General features: G+C 46.5%; 1 protein-coding gene across 3 annotated transcripts in view; it reads left to right on the plus strand.

The window, feature by feature from the left end:
- TTC7A (tetratricopeptide repeat domain 7A) overlaps positions 1–24,531 on the plus strand; it is a 489,583-nt gene that overhangs the window by 22,076 nt on the left and 442,976 nt on the right. For 2 of the 3 annotated variants that reach the window (XM_040351571.1, XM_040351572.1), the window contains exons 2-3: positions 5,286–5,449; positions 6,719–6,887. In XM_040351571.1, coding sequence (XP_040207505.1) covers positions 5,286–5,449; positions 6,719–6,887 — 333 coding nt within the window. Of the gene's footprint in view, positions 1–5,285; positions 5,450–6,718; positions 6,888–11,545; positions 12,017–24,531 lie in introns of those variants that run through there. The other variant, XM_040351573.1, reaches the window with a different exon arrangement.

The raw sequence follows: 24,531 nt of genomic DNA on the forward strand, positions 1-24,531 counted from the left end.
TCAAATTGCCGACAACAAATGTGTTTCGTCAGATTATCCGTCGGACTAAAATCCAAAGTGCAAACACGCATTCATGCAATCTATGCATTAAGGTGAAAAAACATCTAATGATGCCGGCCCCCCCCCGAGCCCCCGTTTTACTTACCTGACCCCTCGAAAGTCCCGCGCTCGGTCCCGAGATCCTCTTTGCCGCTCAGCCTGGCCGCTGATTGGCTAGAGCAGATGGATTGAGAGCAGCGCAGCCATTGGCTGGCGCTGCTGTCAATCACATCCAGTGACGTGGCGTGCCGAGGGGCGGGGCCGAGTGATACAGTAAGCGGCTATGGCCGCTCACTGTATCACGGGAGCGTGCCCACAATTACTCACCACCATGCAAGCTCTCTCATGACTGTGGCCAGTACTTGCGGGGAGGACCAGAGACAGTAACCCAGGGGCCCCCAGAAGACGTGGATCGGGGCCACTCTGTGCAAAACTAACTGAACAGTGGAGGTAAGTATAACATGTTTGTTATTTTAAAGGGAAAAAAAATTCCTTTACTAACCCTTTAAAAATTGAGAGAAGTCCATAGAAAATACAGGGCATAGAGCAAAATGTTGGTGCTTCCAAGTCCATTGAAGTGGAACTAAACTCTCTCAATCAACATGAACTATTATTTATCCTGATGCCGCGTACACACGGCTGTTTTTTCAACTCGATCATTAAAACGCCCTTGTCTACACACGATTGTGAAAAAAAAATGCTCTAGCAAAGCGTGGTGACGTACAACACGTAACGACGGCACTATAAAGGGGAAGTTCCATGCGAACGGCGCCACCCTTGGGGCTTCTTTAGCTGATTTTGTGTTAATAAAAGACGATTTGCGCCTTTTCAGTCTGTTACAGCGTGATGAATGTGCTTACTCCATTACGAACGGTAGTTTTATCAGAATGAGCGCTCCCGTCTCATAACTTGCTTCTGAGCATGCTCGGGCTTTTCACGTCGTTAAAGCCCACACACGACCATTTTTTACAACCTTAAAAACGACAGCGTTAAAAACGTCGTGAAAAATTAGAGCATGTTCGAAATTTTTAATGGCCATTTTTTACATCGTGAAAAATGCTCTGGAGCCCACACACGATCGTTTTTAACGACATAAAAAATAAAATGTCATTTTTTACAACCCGAAAAACGGTCGTGTGTACGCGGCATGATACTGCTGGCATTATTACATAGATAGGAAGAAATATATTTACTTGTTTTAAACTTTTTTTTCGTGCTTCCTGGTTTGCGGCCTAGGCTTCCATATACAGTATGGCTGTTAGCTGTTAGCCTGGAGTTCAGTTTAAAAAAAAAAATGCTGACGTTGCAAATATCAGTTTTAGCTTTTTTCCATTGAACTACTTGGGATGCTGGGTCACTCCTTTCCCAGTTTCTGTGTCAGACGTCTTCAGTTCTGGGTAGATTGCCAAGTTCTTTGTTCTGTGACTCCATGGTCTCCGACTTCCTTAATAAACCTAAGCACTGCTCCTTATTTGTCCATTGCATCTCTAGACTTTAAATATGCAGCCGCTGTTCACCTCCAGTTGCTCGTGTCCTCAGCATTGGGCTGCCCATAGACAGAAGCAGGAAGGGTGCGGTTGGACATGCAGACAGAATACAGGTGCCATCATGATCATAATATACTTGTAAAATCCACCTACTAAGTTTATTTCAGTGGGGGAGAGCAACAACTGATTCTGTCCAATCAGCTGAGAGCATGAGAGTGCAAGGGGTCTTTGGAGTGTGGGAGGAAACCAGAGTACCTGGAGGAAACTCATGCAGGCACAGGGAGAACATGCAAACTCCAGGAAGGTGGTGTCACAGTTGGGATTTGAACCAGCGAACCTTTTTACTGCTAGGTAACCACTACACCACTGTGCCACCCTTAATTCATTCTATGCATTAAAGAGGTTGTAAAGGTACATTTTTTCCCCCTAAATAGCTTCCTTTACCTTAGTGCAGTCCTCACTTACCTCATCCTTCCATTTTGCTTCTAAATGTCCTTATTTCTTCTGAGAAATCCTCACTTCCTGTTCTTCTGTCTGTAACTCCACACAGTAATGCAAGGCTTTCTCCCTGGTGTGGAGAAAGCCTCTTGAGGGGGCGAGCAGGAATGTCAGGATGCCCACTAACACACAGCTCCTTTCTCTATCTGCAAAGTAGAGAGCGTCCTCACCCTCCTGCTCGGCCCCTCCCCCCTCAAGAGGCTTTCTCCACACCAGGGAGAAAGCCTCGCATTACGGTGGTGAGTTACAGACAGAAGAACAGGAAGTGAGGATTTCTCAGAAGAAATAAGGACATTTAAAAGCAAAATGGAAGGATGAGGTAAGTGAAGGAGGACTGCACTAAGGTAAAGGAAGCTATTTAGGGAATTGTTTTGTACCTTTACAAAACCTTTAAGGTGAAAAACCTTTTGTGCTGCAGCTGCACCCCCCCCCCCCCAGAGCCCCCTTACCTGAACCCGATCGTTCTAGCACCGAGGACGAGCAGCTCCAGCCGCTGTCTCAGATCCTCATTGGATAGATTGATGGCAACAGGAGCCATTGGTTCCAGCTGCTGTCAATCAAATCCAGTAAAACGGGGTGGGGCGGGGACGAGTCCTGCTGTCTGTGTCAATGGACGCAGCAGCAGGACTCGGGAGCGTGCCCGCATGGGTGCCCCCATGGAAAGGGGATCGACGTGGGGGCACCCAATGAATAGGAGGAGCCAGGAGCGCAACCGGGGGACCCCAGAAAAGGAGAATCGGGGCTGCTCTGTGTAAAACCCTTACACAGAGCAGGTAAGTATAACATGTTTGTTATTTTATAAAAAACAAAAAACGGAACCTTATGTATATATACTATATTACCAAAAGTATTGGGACACCTGCCTTTAAACACATGAACTTCAATGGCATTCCAGTCTTAGTCCGTAGGGGTTCAATATTAAGTTGGCCCACCCGTTGCAGCTATAATTGTCCAAAATGTCTGGGTATGCTGACACCTTAAAGAGGGGTTTTACTTCCTCTTTTGTTTCCTGCATACCCTGGAAAGTAAAATCATAATGGGCTAGTATGCATTGCATACTAGCCCATTATGTAGCACTTACCTGAAAACGAAGCCTGCGCTGTTCCCGCTGCAGGAAGCATCCATCTTCTCCCCTCTTCCTTCTGGGGCCGCAGACTCCGGCTGTGTGACTGGCCCGAGTCTCGTGACAACACTCCCACGCATTTGCGCCGGAGCCGCCAGTCAGGGCACACGCTCAGCAAGAAATGCCACGGAGGTTCATTTCTTCACAGCGCATGCGTCAATGACATCATCAGCACACTACAAGGTAAACATCTCCCAAACAGCGCATGTTTAGGAGATATTTCCAATACCTATAGGTAAGCCTTATTTTAGACTTACCTATAGGTAAAAGTTAAAATCAGGGGTATATAACCACTTTAAGCATTACCTTCACTGGAACTAAGGGGCCAAGCGCAACCCCTGAAAAACAACCCCACACCATAATCCCCCCTCCACCAAATGATTTGGACCAGTGCACAAAGCAAGGTCCATAAAGACATGGATGAGTGAGTTTGGGGTGGAGGAACTTGACTGGCCTGCACAGATTCCTGACCTCAACCCGATCGAGCACCTTTGGGATGAATTAGGGAGCGGAGACTGCGAGCCGGGCCTTCTCGTCCAATAATGCGCTTCTGGAAGAATGGTCAAACATTCCCATAGACACACTCCTAAACCTTGTGGACAGCCTTCCCAGAAGAGTTGAAGCTGTTATAGCCGCAAAGGGTGGGCCAACTCAAAAATGACGCCTTAAGAAAAAAAACAGGCAGACCCACCTCCCCTCCTCTCCTTCCAGAACATTCTAGAAGGAGGTGGGAGGTCCCAGTGATCCTGCCTGTGAGTCCCCAGCTGCTACTATGAGCCACTCCCAGCCCACAATAAAAATAAACAAACGGGCCTGACTGCCAGCCAGGCCTGCCTAAATTTATCAAACCTACCAAACTTTCTCTCTCTAGCACCTACCTACCTAGAGGGTGCTACATTCCCATAGACACACTCCTAAACCTTGTGGACGGCCTTCCCAGAAGAGTTGAAGCTGTTATACCTGCAAAGGGTGGGCCAACTCAATATTGAACCCTACGGACTAATATGTAGATTCAGGTAGGGGTGCGTAAATCTAAGGCGGCGTAGCCTAGCGTGTTTACACTACGCCGCCTTAAGTAAGAGAGGCAAGTACTGTATTCTCAAAGTACTTGCCTCCTTACTTAGGGCGGCGTAGCGTAAATGCGGCGGGCGTAAGGGCGCCCAATTCAAATGTGTTGGAGGGGGGCGTGTTTTATGGTAATGAGGCTTGACCTTACGTTTTTGACGTTTTTCTTTTACTGCGCATGCGCCGGGCGCCTACATTTCCCAGTGTGCATTGCGGCTAAGTACGCCGCACGGGCCTATTGATTTCGACGTGGACGTAAACGACGTAAATCCCGATTCGCGGCGGGAACGGCGGCCATACTTTAACATTGTTATTCCACCTAATAGATGCAATAACTTTAGGCCTGCTAATGGCTTACGGAAACGGCGTAAATCTACTGCGGCGGCCGGGCGTACGTTCGTGAATCTGCGTATCAACTCATTTACATATTCTACGCCGACCGCAATGGAAGCGCCACCTAGCGGCCATCCAAAAAATTGCAACCTAAGATAGGACGGCGCAAGCCGTCTTATCTTAGATATGTTTAAGCGTATCTCTGTTTGAGCATACGCTTAAACATAAGTCGGCGTAGATTCTGAGTTAGGTCGGCTTATCTACCGATAAGCCGGCCTAACTCTTACTGAATCTACCTATAAGACTGGGCAGTGGCGTACTAAGGGGAGGACGGGGGGGGGGGGCGTACCGCACAAGGTGCCACACACTAGGGGGGTGTCAGGCCGGCAACCCCCCCCCCCCTCTCCGAAAGGTGAAAGGAGAGCGCGCGGTGGCAGAATAGACATAGCATAGAGTTCCCGAGCGGAGCATGTAGTGGCTTTGCGGGGGTGGGGGGCGCGAGGAGCTGCACCCGAGCCAGTTTCCCCGGGATCTCGGCAATAAACGGAAGTGATTATTTACAGATTAACAGCCCCGAGCACCTCTCCGACATTCTCATTTACACAAATGGCTTCCTTGCGCTTTTTTTGGGCCTCTGCCTGTTGAATGTGTATCTTGGTCGTTTATTAGAAGGGATGAAATCCTCCTTTATATGGGAATTCGGTGCTAAGTGACATCTGCCTTAACCCCTTGCCTTCCAGATGACTTCACAAACCTGCTGCTGGCCGAGGCCCTGCTGGAGATCTGTCTAAAGGAGAACGTTGCCAAACTCAAAGACTCCATTCCATTAATGGAAAGCACCGAGCCAAAACTGCATCAAGCCAAGAACTATCTGAGCGCTATTCTAAACAGAGGCAAATTACCAGTAAGTGACAGATGGGAACCTTCTCCGCTTTGATATCCGACGCGTTCGTCTCCTATTCCTGATATGTAGCATTGTGTGCACTCAGCTTTATTAAAAGCCAATTCTGGAGAGAATCGGGGGAATTAAAGTGATACTAAACACACACAGTATCATTTATAATGTCCCTTCTGTTTCTGAATATAGATGATGGTATTGTAATTATTTAACCGCGTGCCGACCGCCGCACGCCAATGTACGTCGGCAGAATGGCACGGCTGCGCATACTGGCATACAGGTACGTCCCCTTTCATATGCACAGCCGCGGGTCATGCGCGCGCCGCCGGTACTCCATGACCACGCCCGTGGGACCCGCGGACCCGGTCGCCGCCGGTGTCCCACATTACAAGGAATGTAAACATCCCTTGTAATAGGAATCAGTGTGACAGGTCCTCTTTATGGAGAGATGTGGGGTCAATAAGACCCCACATCTCTCCTCCAGGCTTACAAGCATGAAATCTGTGAAAAAAAAATCACTGATCACATGCCGACAGCCACGATTGCGGCTTTGTTTACTTCCGGGTACCGGGCGTGACATCATAACGTCGCGCTCGTGCCTCCGACGGTCATAGAGATGACTGGTGACCATCTGGTCACCAGTCATCTCTATGCTTTCCAGGCAGCGCCGACCGATTCGCTCTCCGAGCACCCGATGGCACCGGATGGGGGACGTCCCCTCCCGCTGCCTATAAGAATGATCAAGTGGAGGAACCGCCGCTTTGATCATTCTTATCGTGCACAGAATCGGCGGCTGAAGACAACGATATCTGAATGATGCCTGTAGCTGCAGGCATCATTCAGATATCACTGCACAAAGTCGAGGACGTCATATGACGTCCTCCGGTGGACAAGTGGTTAAAAATGCACTGATTACTGTGTAAATGTCACTGGTAGAGAAGGGGTTAACACTAGGGGGCAATCAAGGGGTTAAATGGGTGTGTTCTCTCAGTGTGGGGATAGGACATATCTCCTCTCCCCTGACAGCACATCGGGTCCCTCGTCGTCCAGCGGGCGCCTCTGGCACCTCTTAAATGGCCGATGTACCCATACGGGATTTTGCGCACCCATGCAACTTTTCTGACGTATATAGGCAAGTGCTTAAGACCTCAAACCTTGGGCAGCTGTGCCGGGTCTATGTAGACATTTCAATGCCAGTTTCCTATTTTTCCTGAAGTGTGACATTTAATCGTCATAATTATTATTATTATTATACATTATTGTTTCTTTCCACAGCCGCATTTACTAACAGAAGCTCTGCTGATTCTGGGTAAGCTGCATTATGTTGAGGGATCATATCGGGACGCTATAAGCATGTACGCCCGCGCTGGATTCGAAAACATGTCATTGGACGATGAGCCTCTGTATAAGTTGCGCCTATTTACCGAAGCTTTCCTTATAAAAGGTAAAAGATCATTTATATGTGTTATTGTTCTTATTATTGGTTGATATAATAGGGTTGGCCAGTCACTATCTCCTGTCATGCGAATTGGATGCGGAAAAAGTTGGCGCATAGTTGATGTCATCTCTCTGCTCCCGCCGCGCACCTCCGCCATTGAGGCTGACAGGGAGGAAGAGTAGCGATGCGGGGGGCGGAGAGAGATTATGTCATCTCTGCTTGCCTGCCCACTCACTTATCTCTCCCACCCGGCGCTCATATGCCAGCCGCCCACATGCCGGCAGCAGAAAGGCCACGGCCCGGGGGTTGACAAACCCTGCTTTAATATGATTGCAAAGTCTTGTTTTTTTTCCTATAAAAATAACAAACATGTTATACTTACCTGCTCTGTTGCAGTGGATTTGCACAGAGCAGCACAGATCCTCCTCTTCCTGGGTCCCTCTTCTGTTATCCTGGCCCCTCCCTCCTGTCGAGTGCCCCCACAGCAAGCAACTTGCTATGGGGGGCACCTGAGCTGAGTCACAGCTTCCCGTGTCGACGCCAAGCCTCTCCCCTCTCCCGTCCCCTCTCCCCGTCCCCTCTCCCCCATTGTCTAGCTGACTTTGACAGCCGTGGGTGCCAATGGCTCTGCTGATATGTCTCAGCCAGTCATGAGAGAGAGTCTCGGACGGCTCAGACACTCGTGGACATCACTGGACAGAGAGGGACCTCAGGTAAGTATTAGGGGGGGCTGCTGCACACAGAAGGTTTTTTATCTTAATTAAAGCTGGTTCTACCCAAAAGTGGAACTTCCTCTTTAAGCACTCCTCGCCCCCTTACATGCCACATGGCATGCAATTTTTTTGTGTGTGTGTGTGGGGGGGGGGGGGCTTTGTTAGGAGTGGGACTTCCTGTCCCACTTCCTCCTTCCACCTACGGGCCGCCTAAGCGACCTCTCCTCTCGCCCAAAGTGACTCCTCCACTGCACCTATGCGACCCCTCCCTCTAGGCGATCGCCTGGGACACTTGACAGGTCCCAGAAGATCGCCTGTCCACTCCGAGAGCGCAGTGCGACTCGCGCATGCGCAGTGCGTGCTTGGCCTTGAAGCCGAAAGCTGTCACGGCCGGGTGCCCAGAGTGGCAATGGAGGTGGCGGCGGAGAGGAGGGGTAGAGAAGTGATGCTCCGGACAGCTGCATTGCTGGACCGGGGAACAGGTGAATGTCTGTTTATTAAAAGTCAGCAGCTACAAAAAGTGTATAAAAAAACATAAACATAAAAAGCCTGGAACTTCGCTTTTAAGATAATAAACCTTCTACCTTTACATTCCCTTTAACGTCTACTAATGAGGGCAGGTGTGCATAATGAATATAATATCTTTGAGGCCTTTATAGTTTCATAATTATTTTTATTTATTTAGGTATGTCATTAAAAATAACAAATGTTTTTGTTATAAATATCTTTTTATGTTCTCTTTGCTTCTTACTGTTCTGTTACCCTTTAAGGCATAAAATGAATGCAGCCTATGGATGATGGTCTGTTACACATAACATTTACTACCTGTTTATCACATGTACAGTTTCTTTTTAAACAAAGTTTTGCATTTATCCCCCTGAACCTCACTGCTGTAACTGTTTGCATTGTACAAGAATTTCTATAGATATTTTAACTCTCACAACATCAAGCTGTGTGATCATAGATTTTATCTGCAGGAAACCGAAGAAAAAAGACAAAGTCGTAGAAAGTAGCGTGATGGACGCCGGGACGTTCATCAATGTCACATCCAGGACTTTTCTTCTAAATATTTGTACAGCTGCTGGTGAATCTAAACATATATCATAGGGTGCTTTGCATTCAAATTTAAATATGGTTTGTTTATATACAGTGTATATGTATACATACAATATATATATATATATATATATATATATATATACTGCTCAAAAAAACACTTTGAAAAAATATCAGATCTCAACGGGCAAAAATCTCATGCTGGATATCTATGATATGGACGGGGTAATGTGTTAGGAATGAAAGGAAGGCACATCATTTGCTAGTAATTAAAATTATCCACCAACAGAGGACTGAATTCAAAGACCCCCCGAAAATCAAAGTGAAAAAATTATGCAGCAAGCTAGTCCATTTTGCTGAAATTTCTCAACTCAAAGTGGTCCTCAGTAGTTTGTATGGCCCCCAAGTGCTTGTATGCATGCCTGACAACATCAGGGCATGCTCCTAATGAGGCGACGGATGGTGTCCTGGGGTATTTCCTCCCAGATCTGGACCAGAGCATCACTGAGCTCCTGAACAGACTGAGGTGCAACCTGGCGGCACCGGATGGACCGAAACGTAATGTCCCAGAGGTGTTCTTTTGGATTTAGGTCAGGTGAGCGTAGGGGCCATTCAATGGTATCAATTTCTTCATCCTCCAGGAACTGGCTGCATGCTCTCGCCACATGAGGCCGGGCATTGTCGTGCACCAGGAGGATCCCAGGACCAGCGTAGGGTCTGACAATGGGTCCAAGGATTTCATCCCGATACCTAATGGCAGTCATGGTGCCATTGTGTAGCCTGTAGCGGTCTGTGCATCCCTCCATGGATATGCCTCCCCAGACCATCACTGACCCACCATCAAACTGGTCATGCTGAACGATGTTACAGGCAGCATAAAGTTCTCCACAGCTTCTCCAGACCCCTTTTTACGTCTGTCACATATGCTCAGGGTGAACCTGCTCTCATCTGTGAAAAGCATGGAGCACCAGTGGCGGACCTGCCAATTCTGGTGTTTAATGGAAAATGCCAATTGAGCTCCACAGTGTCCAGCAGTGAGCACAGAGCACACTAGAGGATGTCGGGCCCTCAGGCCACCCCCATGAAGTCTGTTTCTGATTGTTTGGTCAGAGACATCCACACCAGTGGCCTGCTGGAGGTCATTTTGTAGGGCTCTGGCAGTGCTCATCCTGCAACCTTTATAGGGTCCAAGTATCGCCTTGTGCTACCAGTAGTGACACTGACCCTAGCACAAAGGAGCAGATACCTGTCCTGCTGATGGGTTAAGGACCTTCTACGGCTCTGTCCAGCTCTCCTAGAGTAACTGCCTGTCTCCCGGAATCTCCTCCATGCTCCTGAGACTGTGCTGGGAGACATGGCAAACCTTCTGGCAATGACACGTATTGATGTGCCATCCTGGAGGAATTGGACTGCCTGTGAAACCTTTATAGGGTCCAAGTATCGCCTCGTGCTACCAGCAGTGACACTGACCCTAGCCAAATGCAAAACTAGTGAAAAACGGTCAGAAAAGATGAGTAGGGGAAAAAAATGTCAGACACCTCCACCTGGAAAAAACATTCCTGTTTTGGAGGTCGTCTCATTGTTGCCCATCTAGTGCACCTGTTGTTTATTTCAATTAACAGCAAAGCAGCTGAAACAACCCCCTCTGTATACACCCTCCCCCTCTGTATACACCCCTCCCCCTCTGCTACTTAACTGACCAGATCAATATCCCAGGAGTTCTGATTCAAAAGTGTTCCTTTAATTTTTTTGAGCAGTGTATATATATAAATATTGTATGTCTGCATATATACAGTATCCCACAAAAGTGAGTACACCCCTCACATTTTTGTAATTATTTTATTCTGTCTTTTCATGTGACAACACTGAAGAAATGAAACTTTGCTACAATGTAAAGTAGTGAGTGTACCGCTTGCATAACAGTGTAAATTTCCTGTCCCCTCAAAATAACTCAACACATTAACCACTTAAGCCCCGGACCAAAATGCAGGTAAAGGACCAGGCCCCTTTTTGCGAATTCGGGACTGCGTCGCTTTAACTGACAATTGCGCGGTCGTGCGACGTGGCTACCAAACAAAATTGGCGTCCTTTTTTTCCCACAAATAGAGCTTTCTTTTGGTGGTATTTGATCACCTCTGCGGTTTTTATTTTTTGTGCTATAAACAAAAATAGAGCGACAATTTTGAAAAAAATTCAATATTTTTTACTTTTTGCTGTAATAAATATCCCCCAAAAATATATATAACAAACATTTTTTTCCTCAGTTTAGGCCGATACTTATTCCTCTACATATTTTTGGTAAAAAAAATCGCAATAAGCGTTTATTGGTTGGTTTGCGCAAAATGTATAGCGTTTACAAAATAGGTGATAGTTTTATTGCATTTTTATTAATATTTTATTTTTTACTACTAATGGTGTCGATCATCGATTTTTTTTGTGACTGTGACATTATGGCGGACACTTCGCACAATTTTGACACATTTTTGGGACAATTGTCATTTTCACAGCAAAAAATGCATTTAAAATGCATTCTTTATTGTGGAAATGACAGTTGCAGTTTGGGAGTTAACCACAGGGGGCGCTGAAGGGGTTATGTTTCACCTAGTGTGTGTTTACAACTGTAGGGGGGTGTGGCTGTAAAAGTGACGTCATCGATTGTGTCTCCCTATAAAAGGGATCACACGATCGATGCAGCCGCCACAGTGAAGCACGGGGAAGCCGTGTTTACACGCGGCTCTCCCCGTTCTTCAGTTCTGGGGACCGATCGCGGGACCCCAGCGGCGATCGGGTTCGCGTGTCTTGCGGTCCCGGAGCTTCGGACCGAGTCGCGGGCGCGCGCCCGCGAGCCACGGCTGGGTAGATGTAAAGGACGTGCCGGTACGTCCATCTGCCCAGCCGTGCCATTCTGCCGACGTATATCGTCGTGCGGCGGTCGTTAGGTGGTTAATGGAGCAGTGTGAAAGCACCCAAAACTAAACATTATCAGAAACATAAGGCAAGAAACCAGAATATAAGTTAAGAATTTTTTTTTTGCTAACGTTCTTTAAAGTTTTTATTTGCATGGGTAAGGCACGAGAGCTAATGGATAGGGGTTGGATTTGTATTATAGGTGAATTGATAGGTTTCCTTTTTTTGAACTGTCAAGTCTCCCATGTTGTGTAACCTCTATTCTCAGCAAGAAGTGCCCCACGTTTTGCACAACTTGGCTTTCTCCTTACCTTCTGCTCTACAACTGTCCTGTTCTGAGTGTTCTGATTGGATGGATTGTGATTCTCTACTGGATATCGCTGTAATCTTCCTCCTCTCTACTGCTCTCTACTCTCTGCAGCATGCACACCTAGAGACTGCAGCTGACCTCATCCAATGGTATGTAATGAGGGCAACAACTGCATGTTAATGCATGTCTTATCAAAGTACTAGGTAGTATTTTGCATGCTATGGGTTATGATAGTAGTGGTAATAGTAATAGGTCAGGATACAACCCAGATAGCAAGCAATTGTGCTGCAAGTTTGAAAATGACTTGCTAAGCTATTGCTAGACTTGCCAGGCTTCACAAGTTTGTTGCTCAATTGCAGCAAGTCTGCATTGCATGATTCCAGATCAACTTTCATTACAAACATTCTGCAAGTCTGCTGCAAGTTCTGATTCAGTTATGTTGTGCAATAGTCATCCCACCACAGGGGGCACTGTGGCTCATTTTTCATGCTGTAGATTTGGAGAGCTCTTGCTGTAGACTCACCACTGCAACTTTGCTCTCGCTAGAGACCTGCCACGCAAATTTGCTACAAATTGGAAACGCGTCAACTAGAACTTGTGCTTCAAGTGCTCTGCAAGTGTACAACTTGCCAGTGAAAATGAGCAGCAAGTTAACAGACTTAAGCCCTGTACACGCGGGCCAAAATCTTGTCAGGAAAAAAACGTTGTTTTTACTGACGAGATTCTTGGCAAGAATCTCTTGCCGCCCGAGTGTAGAGACACTCCATTCAAAAGAACCGCGGTTCATTTGAATGGCAAGAACGCGATGACATGATTGTGTACGACGAGCATGCGCTCATCACATTCGATGCCGTCGCTGCCATCTTGCTGCGCCCTACATATGCCTAGGAAGCTACCGCGCATGCGTCTAAGTCATTTCGAGCATGCGCGGGTTTCCACGGTGACAGGTAAGTATACAGACTCTCGGGTTTCTCGGCAGGAAAACACTGCCGAGAATCTCATGACGAGAAAATAGAGAACAGGTTCTCTATTTTTCTCGTCTAGATTCTGCGCAGTTTTCTCGACGAGAAACCTGAAAGCCTCGCACACACGCACGGTTTACTCAGCAAGAAAACTGCTGGCAGAGCTTTCTTGCTGAGAAAAACGGGCGTGTGTACGAGGCTTTACAATTCGACACTGCCACAAATTTGTGGCAAGGTATCCTTGCTATCATGGTAAATGCGCCTATCGTTTACGTACTTTTAGACACGTTTAGGCACATTTAGGCATGTTTTGGCGTTTTTTCAGCCAAAACACTCCTCTCTTGAATGGACAAGCAATTTTTTATTTATTTTATGCAGGGCCAATTTAGGGCCAATCTTTCAGATTTTAGTGGGGCTGGACTGTAGCCAGCGGGGGTAAATAGTGCTTTGGTATTAGGGGGAGAAATAGTTCCCCATAATTGGTGTCAGTGGGAGGGACTATATTATATTATAGTAACTTGATATAAACTTTTTTTGTTACATTTCTTCAGTTGCTTTCTGGTTTCTTTCCTAGAGCCATAATTATGTCCTAAATCCCAGGAGTCTTCATGGGCATTTTTTTCTATTTCATTACAAGGGAGGACGGGCCTTCTCAGCTAAGCCCATCCTTCTGCCTACATGCCTGAGCTAATGCCAGATGGATTCCAGAAAGTAATTTTTTAACAAAATAAACAGGGGTAGGCAACAAAAAGTGAACCTCCGCTTTTTGGATCCCTCCCCCCCTCTTCGGTGACACATTTGGCACCTTTCAGGGGGGTGCAGATACCGGAGACAGGTATTTGCACCACTTCCGGATCTGATCCCAGTGGGGAATCTAGCCTGTGACATCACCCCCCCCCCTCCCGCGCTGTCTTCTAGGAAACACTATTCCCAGTAGAGAGCGGGGACCAGTGACTGCGCGCCGCGGTCCTCGTACATGCGCAGCGATTGCTCAGCCTCGACTGCTGACATCACGGGCGTGCTGGACAGGTAAGTCAGTGCAAATCAGTGCAACGCCGACTTTGCGGCGCCGTACCGATTCCCAAAAGTAGTTTCTACTTTTGGTGAGTTCAGCTAAACTCGCACAATTTCAACCAACTAATATCCGAATGGAAATTGATCACCTGGCCTTCAGAAAAAAAGGAAAGACCCATCTATTCTGAGGGTCAAACTGAAGGAAAATGGATGCCAAGCGCCTTGAGGCGATTCAATTCGCATTTGTAGCGCTATATAAGTAATTCACTCACTCAATCCCGCAGCAGTGTGAACCTGGGCTCAAGTGTGTTTGACAGGTGGTAAGGAGGCAACATATCGCATCCTCACCACCTATCAAACACACTTGGATCGCTTTTCAGGAGAGAAGCAGTGCCTGCTGCACTTGTGAATGAGCCCTTAGTTGCATTCAGCAGTGGCACTCATGAAGCTCATTCACACAGAAAGTTGGAGGGTGGTAAAACCCTGCGGTTGAGTCACAGTTTTACCACCTCCAATGGTGAGGCAGCAGCAAAAGGTGTACGCATGCCAGGAAAAAAGCATTTAGAAGAGCCCCAGTGTGCATGAGGCATAAATCAGAGCAGAAACAGGTAAGAATCTCCAACAAAGCAAATAAAATCTCTGCAATGTACACATCACCCAGAGTTTTTTTTTTCCAACATAAAAACATGTATCAGGGATAAACAAAGGAAAATACGTCATTTTTATTTGGTGTAAATATTGGCACCTTTTCAGTGTCTAAAATGTACGCTGTGACCACAGTGATATAAATACTAGGGTTGTCCCGATACCACTTTTTTAGGAACGAGTACCGATACTTTTTTAAGTACTCGCCGATACTTTTTTTTAAATGTGTCCACAAATGCAGCCATGTCCCCCCACAAATGCAGCCATGTCCCCCCACAAATGCAGCCATGTCCCCCCATATATGCAGCCATGTCCCCCCCATATCCAGCCATGCCCCCCCATATGCAGCCATGTCCCCCCCCATATCCAGCTATGTCCAGCCATGTCCCCCCCATATCCAGCCATGTCCCCCCCATATGCAGCCATGTCCCCGCATATGCAGCCATGTCCCCCCATATGCAGCCATGTCCCCCCCATATGCAGCCATGTCCCCCCATATGCAGCCATGTCCCCCCATATGCAGCCATGTCCCCCCATATGCAGCCATGTCCCCCCCATATGCAGCCATGTCCCCCCATATGCAGCCATGTCCCCCCCATATGCAGCCATGTCCCCCATATCCAGCCATGTCCCCCCCATATATGCAGCCATGTCCCCTTTACCTACATGCTGCCGCGCTGCATCCCCGCTTGGTTAATACAGGCGGGGAACATCACATCTTTTATTTGAATAGCTGTAGTGATTCGCGCCGTATAGACACTCCCCCTTGCTCGGGATTGGACAGTTCACCCGAGCAAGGGGGAGTGTCTATGCGCGGCGGGAAAGACTACAGCTATTCAAATGAATGCTGTAATGTTCCCCGCCCGTATTAACGGGGATGCGTCGGCGGCTGGGGGGGGGGGGGTGGAGTGAGTATTCTATTTCGGTATTGGTGGTATTTGCGGGAGTACGAGTACTCCCGCAAATACTCGGAATCGGTCCCGATACCGATACTAGTATCGGTATCGGGACAACCCTAATAAATACTGTAGTAAGGAGGGGCGGACAGCGAGGAGGTGGATCTGTACAGATGGACGGTGTACCACTGTCATGCAACAAACTAATACATTTTCATGCAACACTTTTATTTGTATTTTTTTTTTATCGTTTTATTTTTGTATTTTTTTTTGTTTTGTTTTAATTGATACTAGGTTATTGGGGGAGTTCTGCATAATTAAAATTAAATAAATAAATAAAAAAAAATGCATGAAGTGTTTAAGTGTGCATTTAGAAATTGCAGCATTTTCCTCAGTGCGCCAATTCTTGGTAATCCCCCCTGATTGTTTCAGTAGATAATGCACACATCTTTAAAAAGTTGTGGTGACAATTGCATGATGTCTCATGAATCATTCAATCAATCATATTTTAAAGTTATTGGCGTATATATATATATATATATATATACAGAGAGAGATCTATATGTATATATACACACATATATATATATATATATATATATATATATATTAGGACTGATTAAAATTTTTGTGTTCGATTAATCGTTTATTTTTTTATTGATTAATCGACTAATTTCGATTAATTATAACGCACATATAGATCCGACTACTTTTAGCTGATCTCCTTGCAGGCTGATTCCCAGTGCAGCTACCAACCAATTGGAAAAATGGATAGCAGGATACAAAAAACACACAAAGGCAGCGCTCGATGGGAATAGCATTAAAACTTTTATAGTCTTCAAGTAGGTAACCAAATAAATATTGCACTGGAGATAAAATCGATGTAGCTACATAAACGGTAACAATGGTGCGAGTAATACCAAACGGTAGCAAAAGCAGTGATAAAAACATGTAGCTAAGTATGATACTGGTATAAAAATGTGTACAACGATACCACTGCTGAATCCAGATGAGGAGAGGGTTAACATCAGTCCGTCGGCATGTAGATGTCCCGTGAAGGGAACTATCACAACTGCCAGTGGATGGTTGTAGAATCCCAGGTTGATAGAGGGAAGTGATAGAGGGAAGTGTAACAGTCCTTGTGTGTGGCAGATAGGAAGGTCCCGCCGGCATGCAGATATGAAGGCACAGCAAAGGAGCCCTTCAGATGGACACGGCAACCCCTGCCGGTGTCCGTGACGTCACCGGATCTCCGACGGAATTCCCTGAAGACGGCGGAGAGGCGAGTACCAATCAAAAGAATTTTGATCAATCAAAAAATTTAAAGATTAATCGAGGAATTAATAGTTCATTTCTACAGCCCTAATATATATATGTGTGTGTGTGTATGTATATATATTTGTGTTTAAACGACAATAAAAAGTAATTTAATAAAAAAAAAAAAAAATTATATTTTAAAAGTTTATTTGACAGCCTCCGTCTCCTCTCCATTCATCTTCAGTGCAGCTGAGGCTGCCGAGAAAGGGACAGGGGAATCTCTGTCCTCAGTTCCTTTCCATGTTTAAAAGGGGAGACGTCAGGGGTTAAGACCCCTGATATCTCACCAAAGCCCCCCAACAAGGCTGCTAAAAAAAAAAAGATATGTAACAAATATTTAAAAGATTAAATTGTAAAAATAATAAAAAATAAAATAACAAACACACTGACACTGTCCACTCCCCCCCCCAAAAAAAGAAATCATTGCAAAAAATAAATAAATAACAAAATAAATTGTAAAAAAATATTGTAAAAAATAAAATTGTAACAAAAATGAAAAAAAAAAAAAAAACGTCTGACACAGCCCACGCATCATCAGTGCTGCATATTAGTGCCACTGTCACATGACATTTAAAACTTAAAAAAGTGGTATTGGGACAACTCCAGTCTTTACAACCACTTTAAAGCAGAGCTCCGCCCAAAAATGGAACTTCCGCTTTTCGGAACCCTCCTTCCCTCCGGTGTCACATTTGGCACCTTTCAGGGGGGAGGGGGGTGCAGATACCTGTCTACAGACAAGTATTTGCATCCACTTCTGGGAATACGGTACTGCGGCAGTCACGCCTCTACCCGCAGCCCCCGCTGTCTTCTGAGAAACACACTATTCCCAGGAGAGAGCGGGGACCAGTGACGGCGCGGTGCGCTACTCGCGCATGCGCAGTAGGGAACCGGGCAGTGAAGCCGCAACGCTTCACTTCCTAATTCCCTCACCCAGGATGGCGGCGTGTGCAGCCGAAGGACGAGTGATTGCTCGTCCTCGGCTGACGACATCGCATGCGCGCTGGACAGGTAAGTGTCCATTTTTTAAAAGTCAGCAGCTGCGGTATTTATAGTAAAAATTTGGCGGAACCTCCGCTTTAAAGTAAAAAAAAAACAACAGACTGGACTGTGTGGCCCAGATTCTCAAAAGAGATACGACGGCGCATCTCCAGATACGCCGTCGTATCTCTGCCTAGCGCCGTCGTATCTATGCGACTGAGGCCTCGTACACACGGCCGAGAAACTCGACGGGCAAAACACATCGTTTTGCTCGTCGAGTTCCTTGCGAAGCCGCCGAGGATCTCGGCGAGCCAAATTTTCCCATTCCCGTCGGGGAAAAAGAAGACATGCTTTCTTTTTGGCCCGACGAGATCCTCGTCGGTTTCCTCGTCGAAAAGTGTACACACGACCGGTTTCCTCGGCAAAAAAAAAACCCAGCAAGCTTCTTAGAATCAGTTACGCATAGATATTCATTAGATCCGACAGGCGTAAGTCTCTTACGCCGTCGGATCTTAACTGCAATTTTTTTTTGCCCGCTAGGTGGCGCTTTCGACGATTTCCCCGTCGAATATGCAAATTAGCTAGATACGCGAATTCCCGAACGTACGTGCGGCCGACGCAGTAAAGTTACGACATTTACGTTAGGCTTTTCCCGGCGTAAAGTTGCCCCTGGGTCTATAAGGCGCAGTCAATGTTAAGTATGGCCGTCGTTCCCGCATAGAAAATTAAAAAATTTGCGTAAGTCGTCCGTGAATGGTGCTGGACGTACTTTACGTCCACGTCAAAACCAATGACGTCCTTGCGACGTCATTTAGAGCAATGCACGCCGGGATATTTTAGGGACGGCACATGCGCAATTCGTTCGGCGCGGAGACGCGCTTCATTTAAATGAAACACGCCCCCTACCCGCCGAATTTGAATTCCGCCGGGTGTTTTACGCTACGCCGCTGCAACTTTACAGGCAAGTGCTTTGTGAATAAAGCACTTGCCTGAAAAACTTGCGGCCGCGTAGCGTAAAACAGATACATTCCGCCCGCCCAAATTTACGCCCATCTACCTCAATCTGCCCCTGTGTGTCAATAGATGCACACAGTGCAGCTCGGGATCAAGCCTGCACAAATACCACCCCTAGCAAGCAGTTTGCAAGGGGGGGGGTACTCGGAAGGCAGGAGAAGCCAAAGCATGGGCAGGGGACCCTATAAGAGGAGGATAGGGGCTGCTCTGTGCAAAACCAAAATTTTCTCACATACAGGGAGTTTACAAAAAAATTTTTTTTACTTGTTGGTTATTAAACTAGTTAAGTTTTGAAAGGCAAAATATGTTTTTGCCCTGAAGGGGTTAAAAGGCACGTGTTAATGAGATGAGAGAATTCACTAAATAGTTCCATATTGTTTTTTTTTTTTGTAATCCCTTCAAGTGAAAAACTGGGAATTTTTTCCCTCCCCATTTCTTGTTTTCGTTGATCTGATTCCAGAGGATTTTGTGTCCTTTACTGTATATATTAAAGCCATTTATAACTTTCTCTGGAGCCTATTTACTAAATCTAACATAGTGTGCTTTATACAGCATGATTTTTGCTATCTGAAAGCGTTTCATACTGTAGGTGGCATTTTTCTATTTTTTTTAGATTATTGTACATTAATTACTTGAATACATGTTTTTCTTAGTTTCAGTTATAGGGCCAGATCCACATACAAATAGATCGGCGCAGCTTTTTTAGAGATACGCTACGCCGCCGTACCTTACCTGGCTTTAAATCGAATCCTGGAAGAATTTGCGCCGTAAGTTACGGCGGCGTAGTGTATCTCTGGCGGCGGAATTCAAATCGGCGATTAGGGGGCGTGATTCATTTAAATGAAGCGCGTCCCCGCGCCGAATGAACTGCGCATGCTACGTTTCTAAATTTCCCGCCGTGCATTGCGCTAAATGACGTCGCAACAACGTAATTTTTTTAACTTAGACGTGATTTACGTCCATCCCGATTCACGGACGACTTACGCCAAAAAAAAAAAAACATATTTCGACGCGGGAACGACGGCCATACTTAACATGGCAAGTCTATCTATACGCCGCAAAATACCAGCTTTAACTATACGCCGGAAAAAGCAGACTAGAGACGACATAAGAGAATGCGACGGCCGCGCGTATGTTCGTGGATCATCGGAAATAGCTAATTTGCATCCCCGACGCGGAAAACGACGTGAACGCCACCCAGCGGACACCGAAGTATTGCATCTTAGATCCGAAAGGCGTACGAGGACGTATACCTGTCGGATCTAACCCAGAAGCCGTCGTATCTTGGTTTGAGGATTCAAACCAAAGATACGACGTGGGTAATTTGAAAGTACGCCGGCGTATCAGTAGATCTGGCCCATAAAATTTAGTAAATAAGTAATTTTTCTCCTTCACTGATGAGGCTACACTAATGGGCACTGATGGGCACTGATGATGCGACACTATTGAGGAGGCACTGATAAGGCCGCACTGATGAGGATGCACTGACAGGTATCACTGGTGGGCACAGATTGTCAGCACTGGTGGGCACTATTTGGGCTGCACTGATAATCAGGACACTGGTGATCAGTGCCCTGATGGTCAATTCAGATGTCCCCTGTGTGGATTTGCCATTTTTTGCTCTCCTCACCTCACGCCCTGTTCACATCCATCATCGGCTTTGATTGGACAAAGATGATCACATGGTAAAGATTGGCCCTTTTACCCCCATCTGTGATTAGCTGTGTCCGAGGGGGGGCAACGATCACAGTTCACTGCCAATGCATGCCGCAGGGGGCGTGCAGGAAGCGTGAGCATGGCAGGACGTCATATGACGGCCTCCCGGCACAGTGCCAGCGTGCTGTAGCCGTCATTCAGTTATAGCGTTGTTGCAAAGGATTAAAGTGTTAGTAAACCCATAACAGTAAAATCAGTGTGTATATGCAGTAAAGCATGCTCGTTATACTCACTGTGGAACCTAAGGGGTTAATCCTCTGCATTGTGTAAAAAGGCTGTTTGATCCTGTCCTCTCTGATCCCCCCCTTCTTCCACTGTCCCCAATCCATCTGCTGATAGAACAGAGTCCTAGGAGGCATTCTGCACATGCTCAGTTTGGTGTCTATTGCTAGAGAGTTTTTTTTTCTTTGGGAGCCAATAAGCACTCTCCAGACAGAGGGTCAGGGGTCCTACAGCCTCATAAGAGAGTCAGAGGAGAATGAAAACTCCTCCTACAAGCTTTAACCAGACACTGATATAGTGAATGCAGGGTCCTGGGTATAGTAACACTTAGGCCCTGTACACACGAGGAGACATGTCTGATGAAACCGGTCCGCGGACCGTTTTCATCGGACATGTCTCCTGGGAGCTTTTGGTCTGATGTGTGTACACACCATCAGCCCAAAATCCCTGCGGACAGAGAACGCGGTGACGTAGAAGACACCGACGTTCTCAAACACGGAAGTGCAATGCTTCCACGCATGCGTCAAATCAATTTGACGCATGCGCGGGATTTCGGGACGCTGGTTACACGTCATAACCAGCGGACATGTCCGATTAGGTGTACTGACCATCGGATATGTCCGACGGACATGTTTCCAGCGGACAAGTTTCTTAGCTTGCTAAGAAACTTTTGTCCGCTGGAAACCTGTCCGCTAGGCCGTACACACGGTCGGACATGTCCGCGGAAACTGGTCCACGGACCAGTTTCAGAGGACATGTTCGACCGTGTGTACGCGGCCTTAAAGGGGTTTTAAAGGTTTGTTTTTTATTTTCTAAATACCGTATTTGCCGGCGTATAAGACAACCCCCTAATTTTCCAGCTAAAATGCTGGTTTTGGGATATACTCACCGTATAAGACGATGCCTCACTGTGCCAGTATGCCTGCCTCGACGATCTTCCTACCTTCTCCTGTTTGCAGAGTTTCTCAGGCTGCGGGTGTCCATTATTCAAAAGCCGCGCCTACTCCTCAGGCTGTTCCGTGATAGGCGGAACACTAATTTTCCCAGCAGAGGCTCTGTTCAGTGTTCCGCCTATCACGGATGTCCTCTCGTCCGAGGCCACCTATCACGGAACAGTCTGAGGAGGAGGCGCGGCTTTTGAATAATGCATGGCCGCCGTCTGACAGACAGGTACCCGGCGTATAAGACGACCCCCGACTTTTGGGGCATGATTTTAGATGCAAAAAGTCGTCTTATACGCCGGAAAATACGGTAGGTTCCTTTAAGCTAGTGCATTGTTGGTTCACTTACCTTTTCCTTCCATTTCCCTTCTAAATGTTTTTTTCTTTGTCTGAATTTCGCACTTCCTGTTCCTCCTCAGTAAGCTGTTCTAAATGACTTTCCACAGCTCGGATGATGGTGGAAAGCTTACTGAGGAGAAACAGAAAGTGAGAAATTCAAACAAAGAAAAAAAACATTTAGAAGTGAAATGGAAGGAAAAGGTAAGTGAACCAACAATGCTCTAGCTTAAAGGAACCAATTTAGAAAATTTAAGAAGAACCTTTACAACCCGTTGAAAAGTAAATACGGTCTATCACAAAGGAGGAATCCCCTTTAAAAATAATTAGTATCTAGTAGGCCCCCTTTCACACCAGCGGACTGATTGGGTCCACCTGCCCGGTTTTCAGGATGACCTGATCGGACCACCCTTTGTTTTCTACAGGGCGGCGGATACACCTGCCGGCATCCGATCCGGTCTGCTAAAAACAGATGGATGGGGATACGTTTGCCATCTGTCCGGCGGATCGGATAACAATAGGATGGGAATGGGACATGCAGTACATTTCCATCCCACCACCCCATAGAGGAGAGCCGGCTGTGTCTGTGACAGAGACCTGCCTTCCGCCTGCTCAGCGAATGTCCCCCATTGAAGAGGCGGATCTGCTTGGATGGATCCGCTCCGTCTGAAAGGGGCCTTAAAGTTTTGATTACAGAAGTAAAATGATTACAGCTTTGAAAGTCACTGATATTACACTTTATTACAGTGAGGGGAAAAAAGTATTTGATCTCCTGCTGATTTTGTACGTTTGCCCACTGACAAAGAAATTATCCGTCTATAATTTTAACCATTTGCTTACTGGGCACATAAACCCCCCTCCTGCCCAGGTGAAATTTCAGCTTCCGGCACTGCGTCGCTTTAACTGACAATTGCGCGGTCGTGCGATGTGGCTCCCAAACAAAATTGACGTCCTTTTTCCCCCACAAATAGAGCTTTCTTTTGGTGGTATTTGATCGCCTGTGCGGTTTTTATTTTTTGCGCTATAAACAAAAAAAGAGCGACAATTTTGAAAAAAAATCAATATTTTTTACTTGTTGCTATAATAAATAGCCAAATTTTTTTTAGTCTAGGCCGATACGTATTCTTCTACATATTTTTGTTAAAAAAATAAAAATCGCAATAAGCGACTGGTTTGTGCAAAAGTTATAGCGCCTACAAAATAGGGGACAGAATTATTATTATTTTTTTTATTATTTTTTTTACCAGTAATGGCGGCGGTCTGCGATTTTTATTGGGACTGCGACATTATGGTGGACACATCGGACACTTTTGACACCATTCACATTTATACAGCGACCAGTGCTATAAATATGCACTAATTACTGTATAAATGTGACTGGCAGGGAAGGGGTTAACACTAGGGGGTGAGGAAGGGGTTAAATGTGTACCCTGCATAGTGTTTCTAACTGTGGGGGAAGGGGACTGACTGGGGGAGGTGACCGATCTGTGTCCCTATGTACAAGGGACACAGATCGGTCTCCTCTCTCCCTGACAGGACGTGGATCTCTGTGTTTACAAACAGAGATCCACGTCCTTGTCTGTGTAACCGCCGATCGCCAGGCGCGCGCATCGGCATCTCAGTGATGCGGCGGGCACGCGCGCGCCCCCCAGTGGCTGGAGGCCGTATATAGACGGCCTCCCGGCAATTGGCATCCACACTGCGGCCATAGAAAGTCGTACGGCCGGCAGAATGTGGTTAATGATCAGTTTATTTTAACAGTGAGAGACAGAATATCAACAAAAATATCCAGAAAAACGCATCAATCAATCAGCAAGATTTCTGGCTCGCAGTTGTCTTCTATACAGGTAATGAGCTCTAAGGCCGCGTACACACGGCCGAGTTTCTCGGCAAAAACCAGCAAGAAGCTTGTCTGTACGTCGGGCCAAAAAGAGAACATGTTCTCTATTTCCTTGATGGCAATGGGAAAATTTGGCTCGCCGAGATCCTCGGCGGCTTCACAAGGAAATCGACGAGCAAAACGATGTGTTTTGCCCGTCGAGTTTCTCGGCCGTGTGTACGCGGCCTAAGGCTCTGTTTCCACTATTGCAACCCCAAAGTCGCGCGATTTACAATGCGACTTTGCAATTAAATTTTTTATGCGACTGGTGAAAACCATGTGAGAACAAGTCGCACCGAAGTCGGAAACAAAGTAGTGCAAGAACCTTTTTTGGAGTCGCTGCGACTTGAGTCGCACCAATTAGAACGGGGACCATTGAAACACATGGGGTTTAGACTTGTCATGCGACTTCACATGTGTCAAGTCGCACAACAACTCACAGTAGTGGAAACAGAGCCTAAACAGAAGTGCTCTTAATCTCAGCTTGTTACCTGTATAAAAGACACCTGTCCACAGAAGCAATCAATCAGATTCCAATCTCTCCACTATGGCCAAGACCAAAGAGCTGTCCAGGGGTGTCAGGGACAAGATTGTAGACCTACACAAGGCTGGAATGGGCTACAAGACCATTGCCAAGCAGCTTGGTGAGAGGGTGATAACAGTTGGTGCGATTATTCGCGAAAAATAGCTGTCAGTCTCCCCAGACGGGGCTCCATGCAAGATCTCACCTCGTGGAGTTTCAAT

Source organism: Rana temporaria, chromosome 4 (genome assembly GCF_905171775.1).
Source record: "Rana temporaria chromosome 4, aRanTem1.1, whole genome shotgun sequence".
In the NCBI taxonomy this organism is placed as follows: Eukaryota; Metazoa; Chordata; class Amphibia; order Anura; family Ranidae; genus Rana; species Rana temporaria.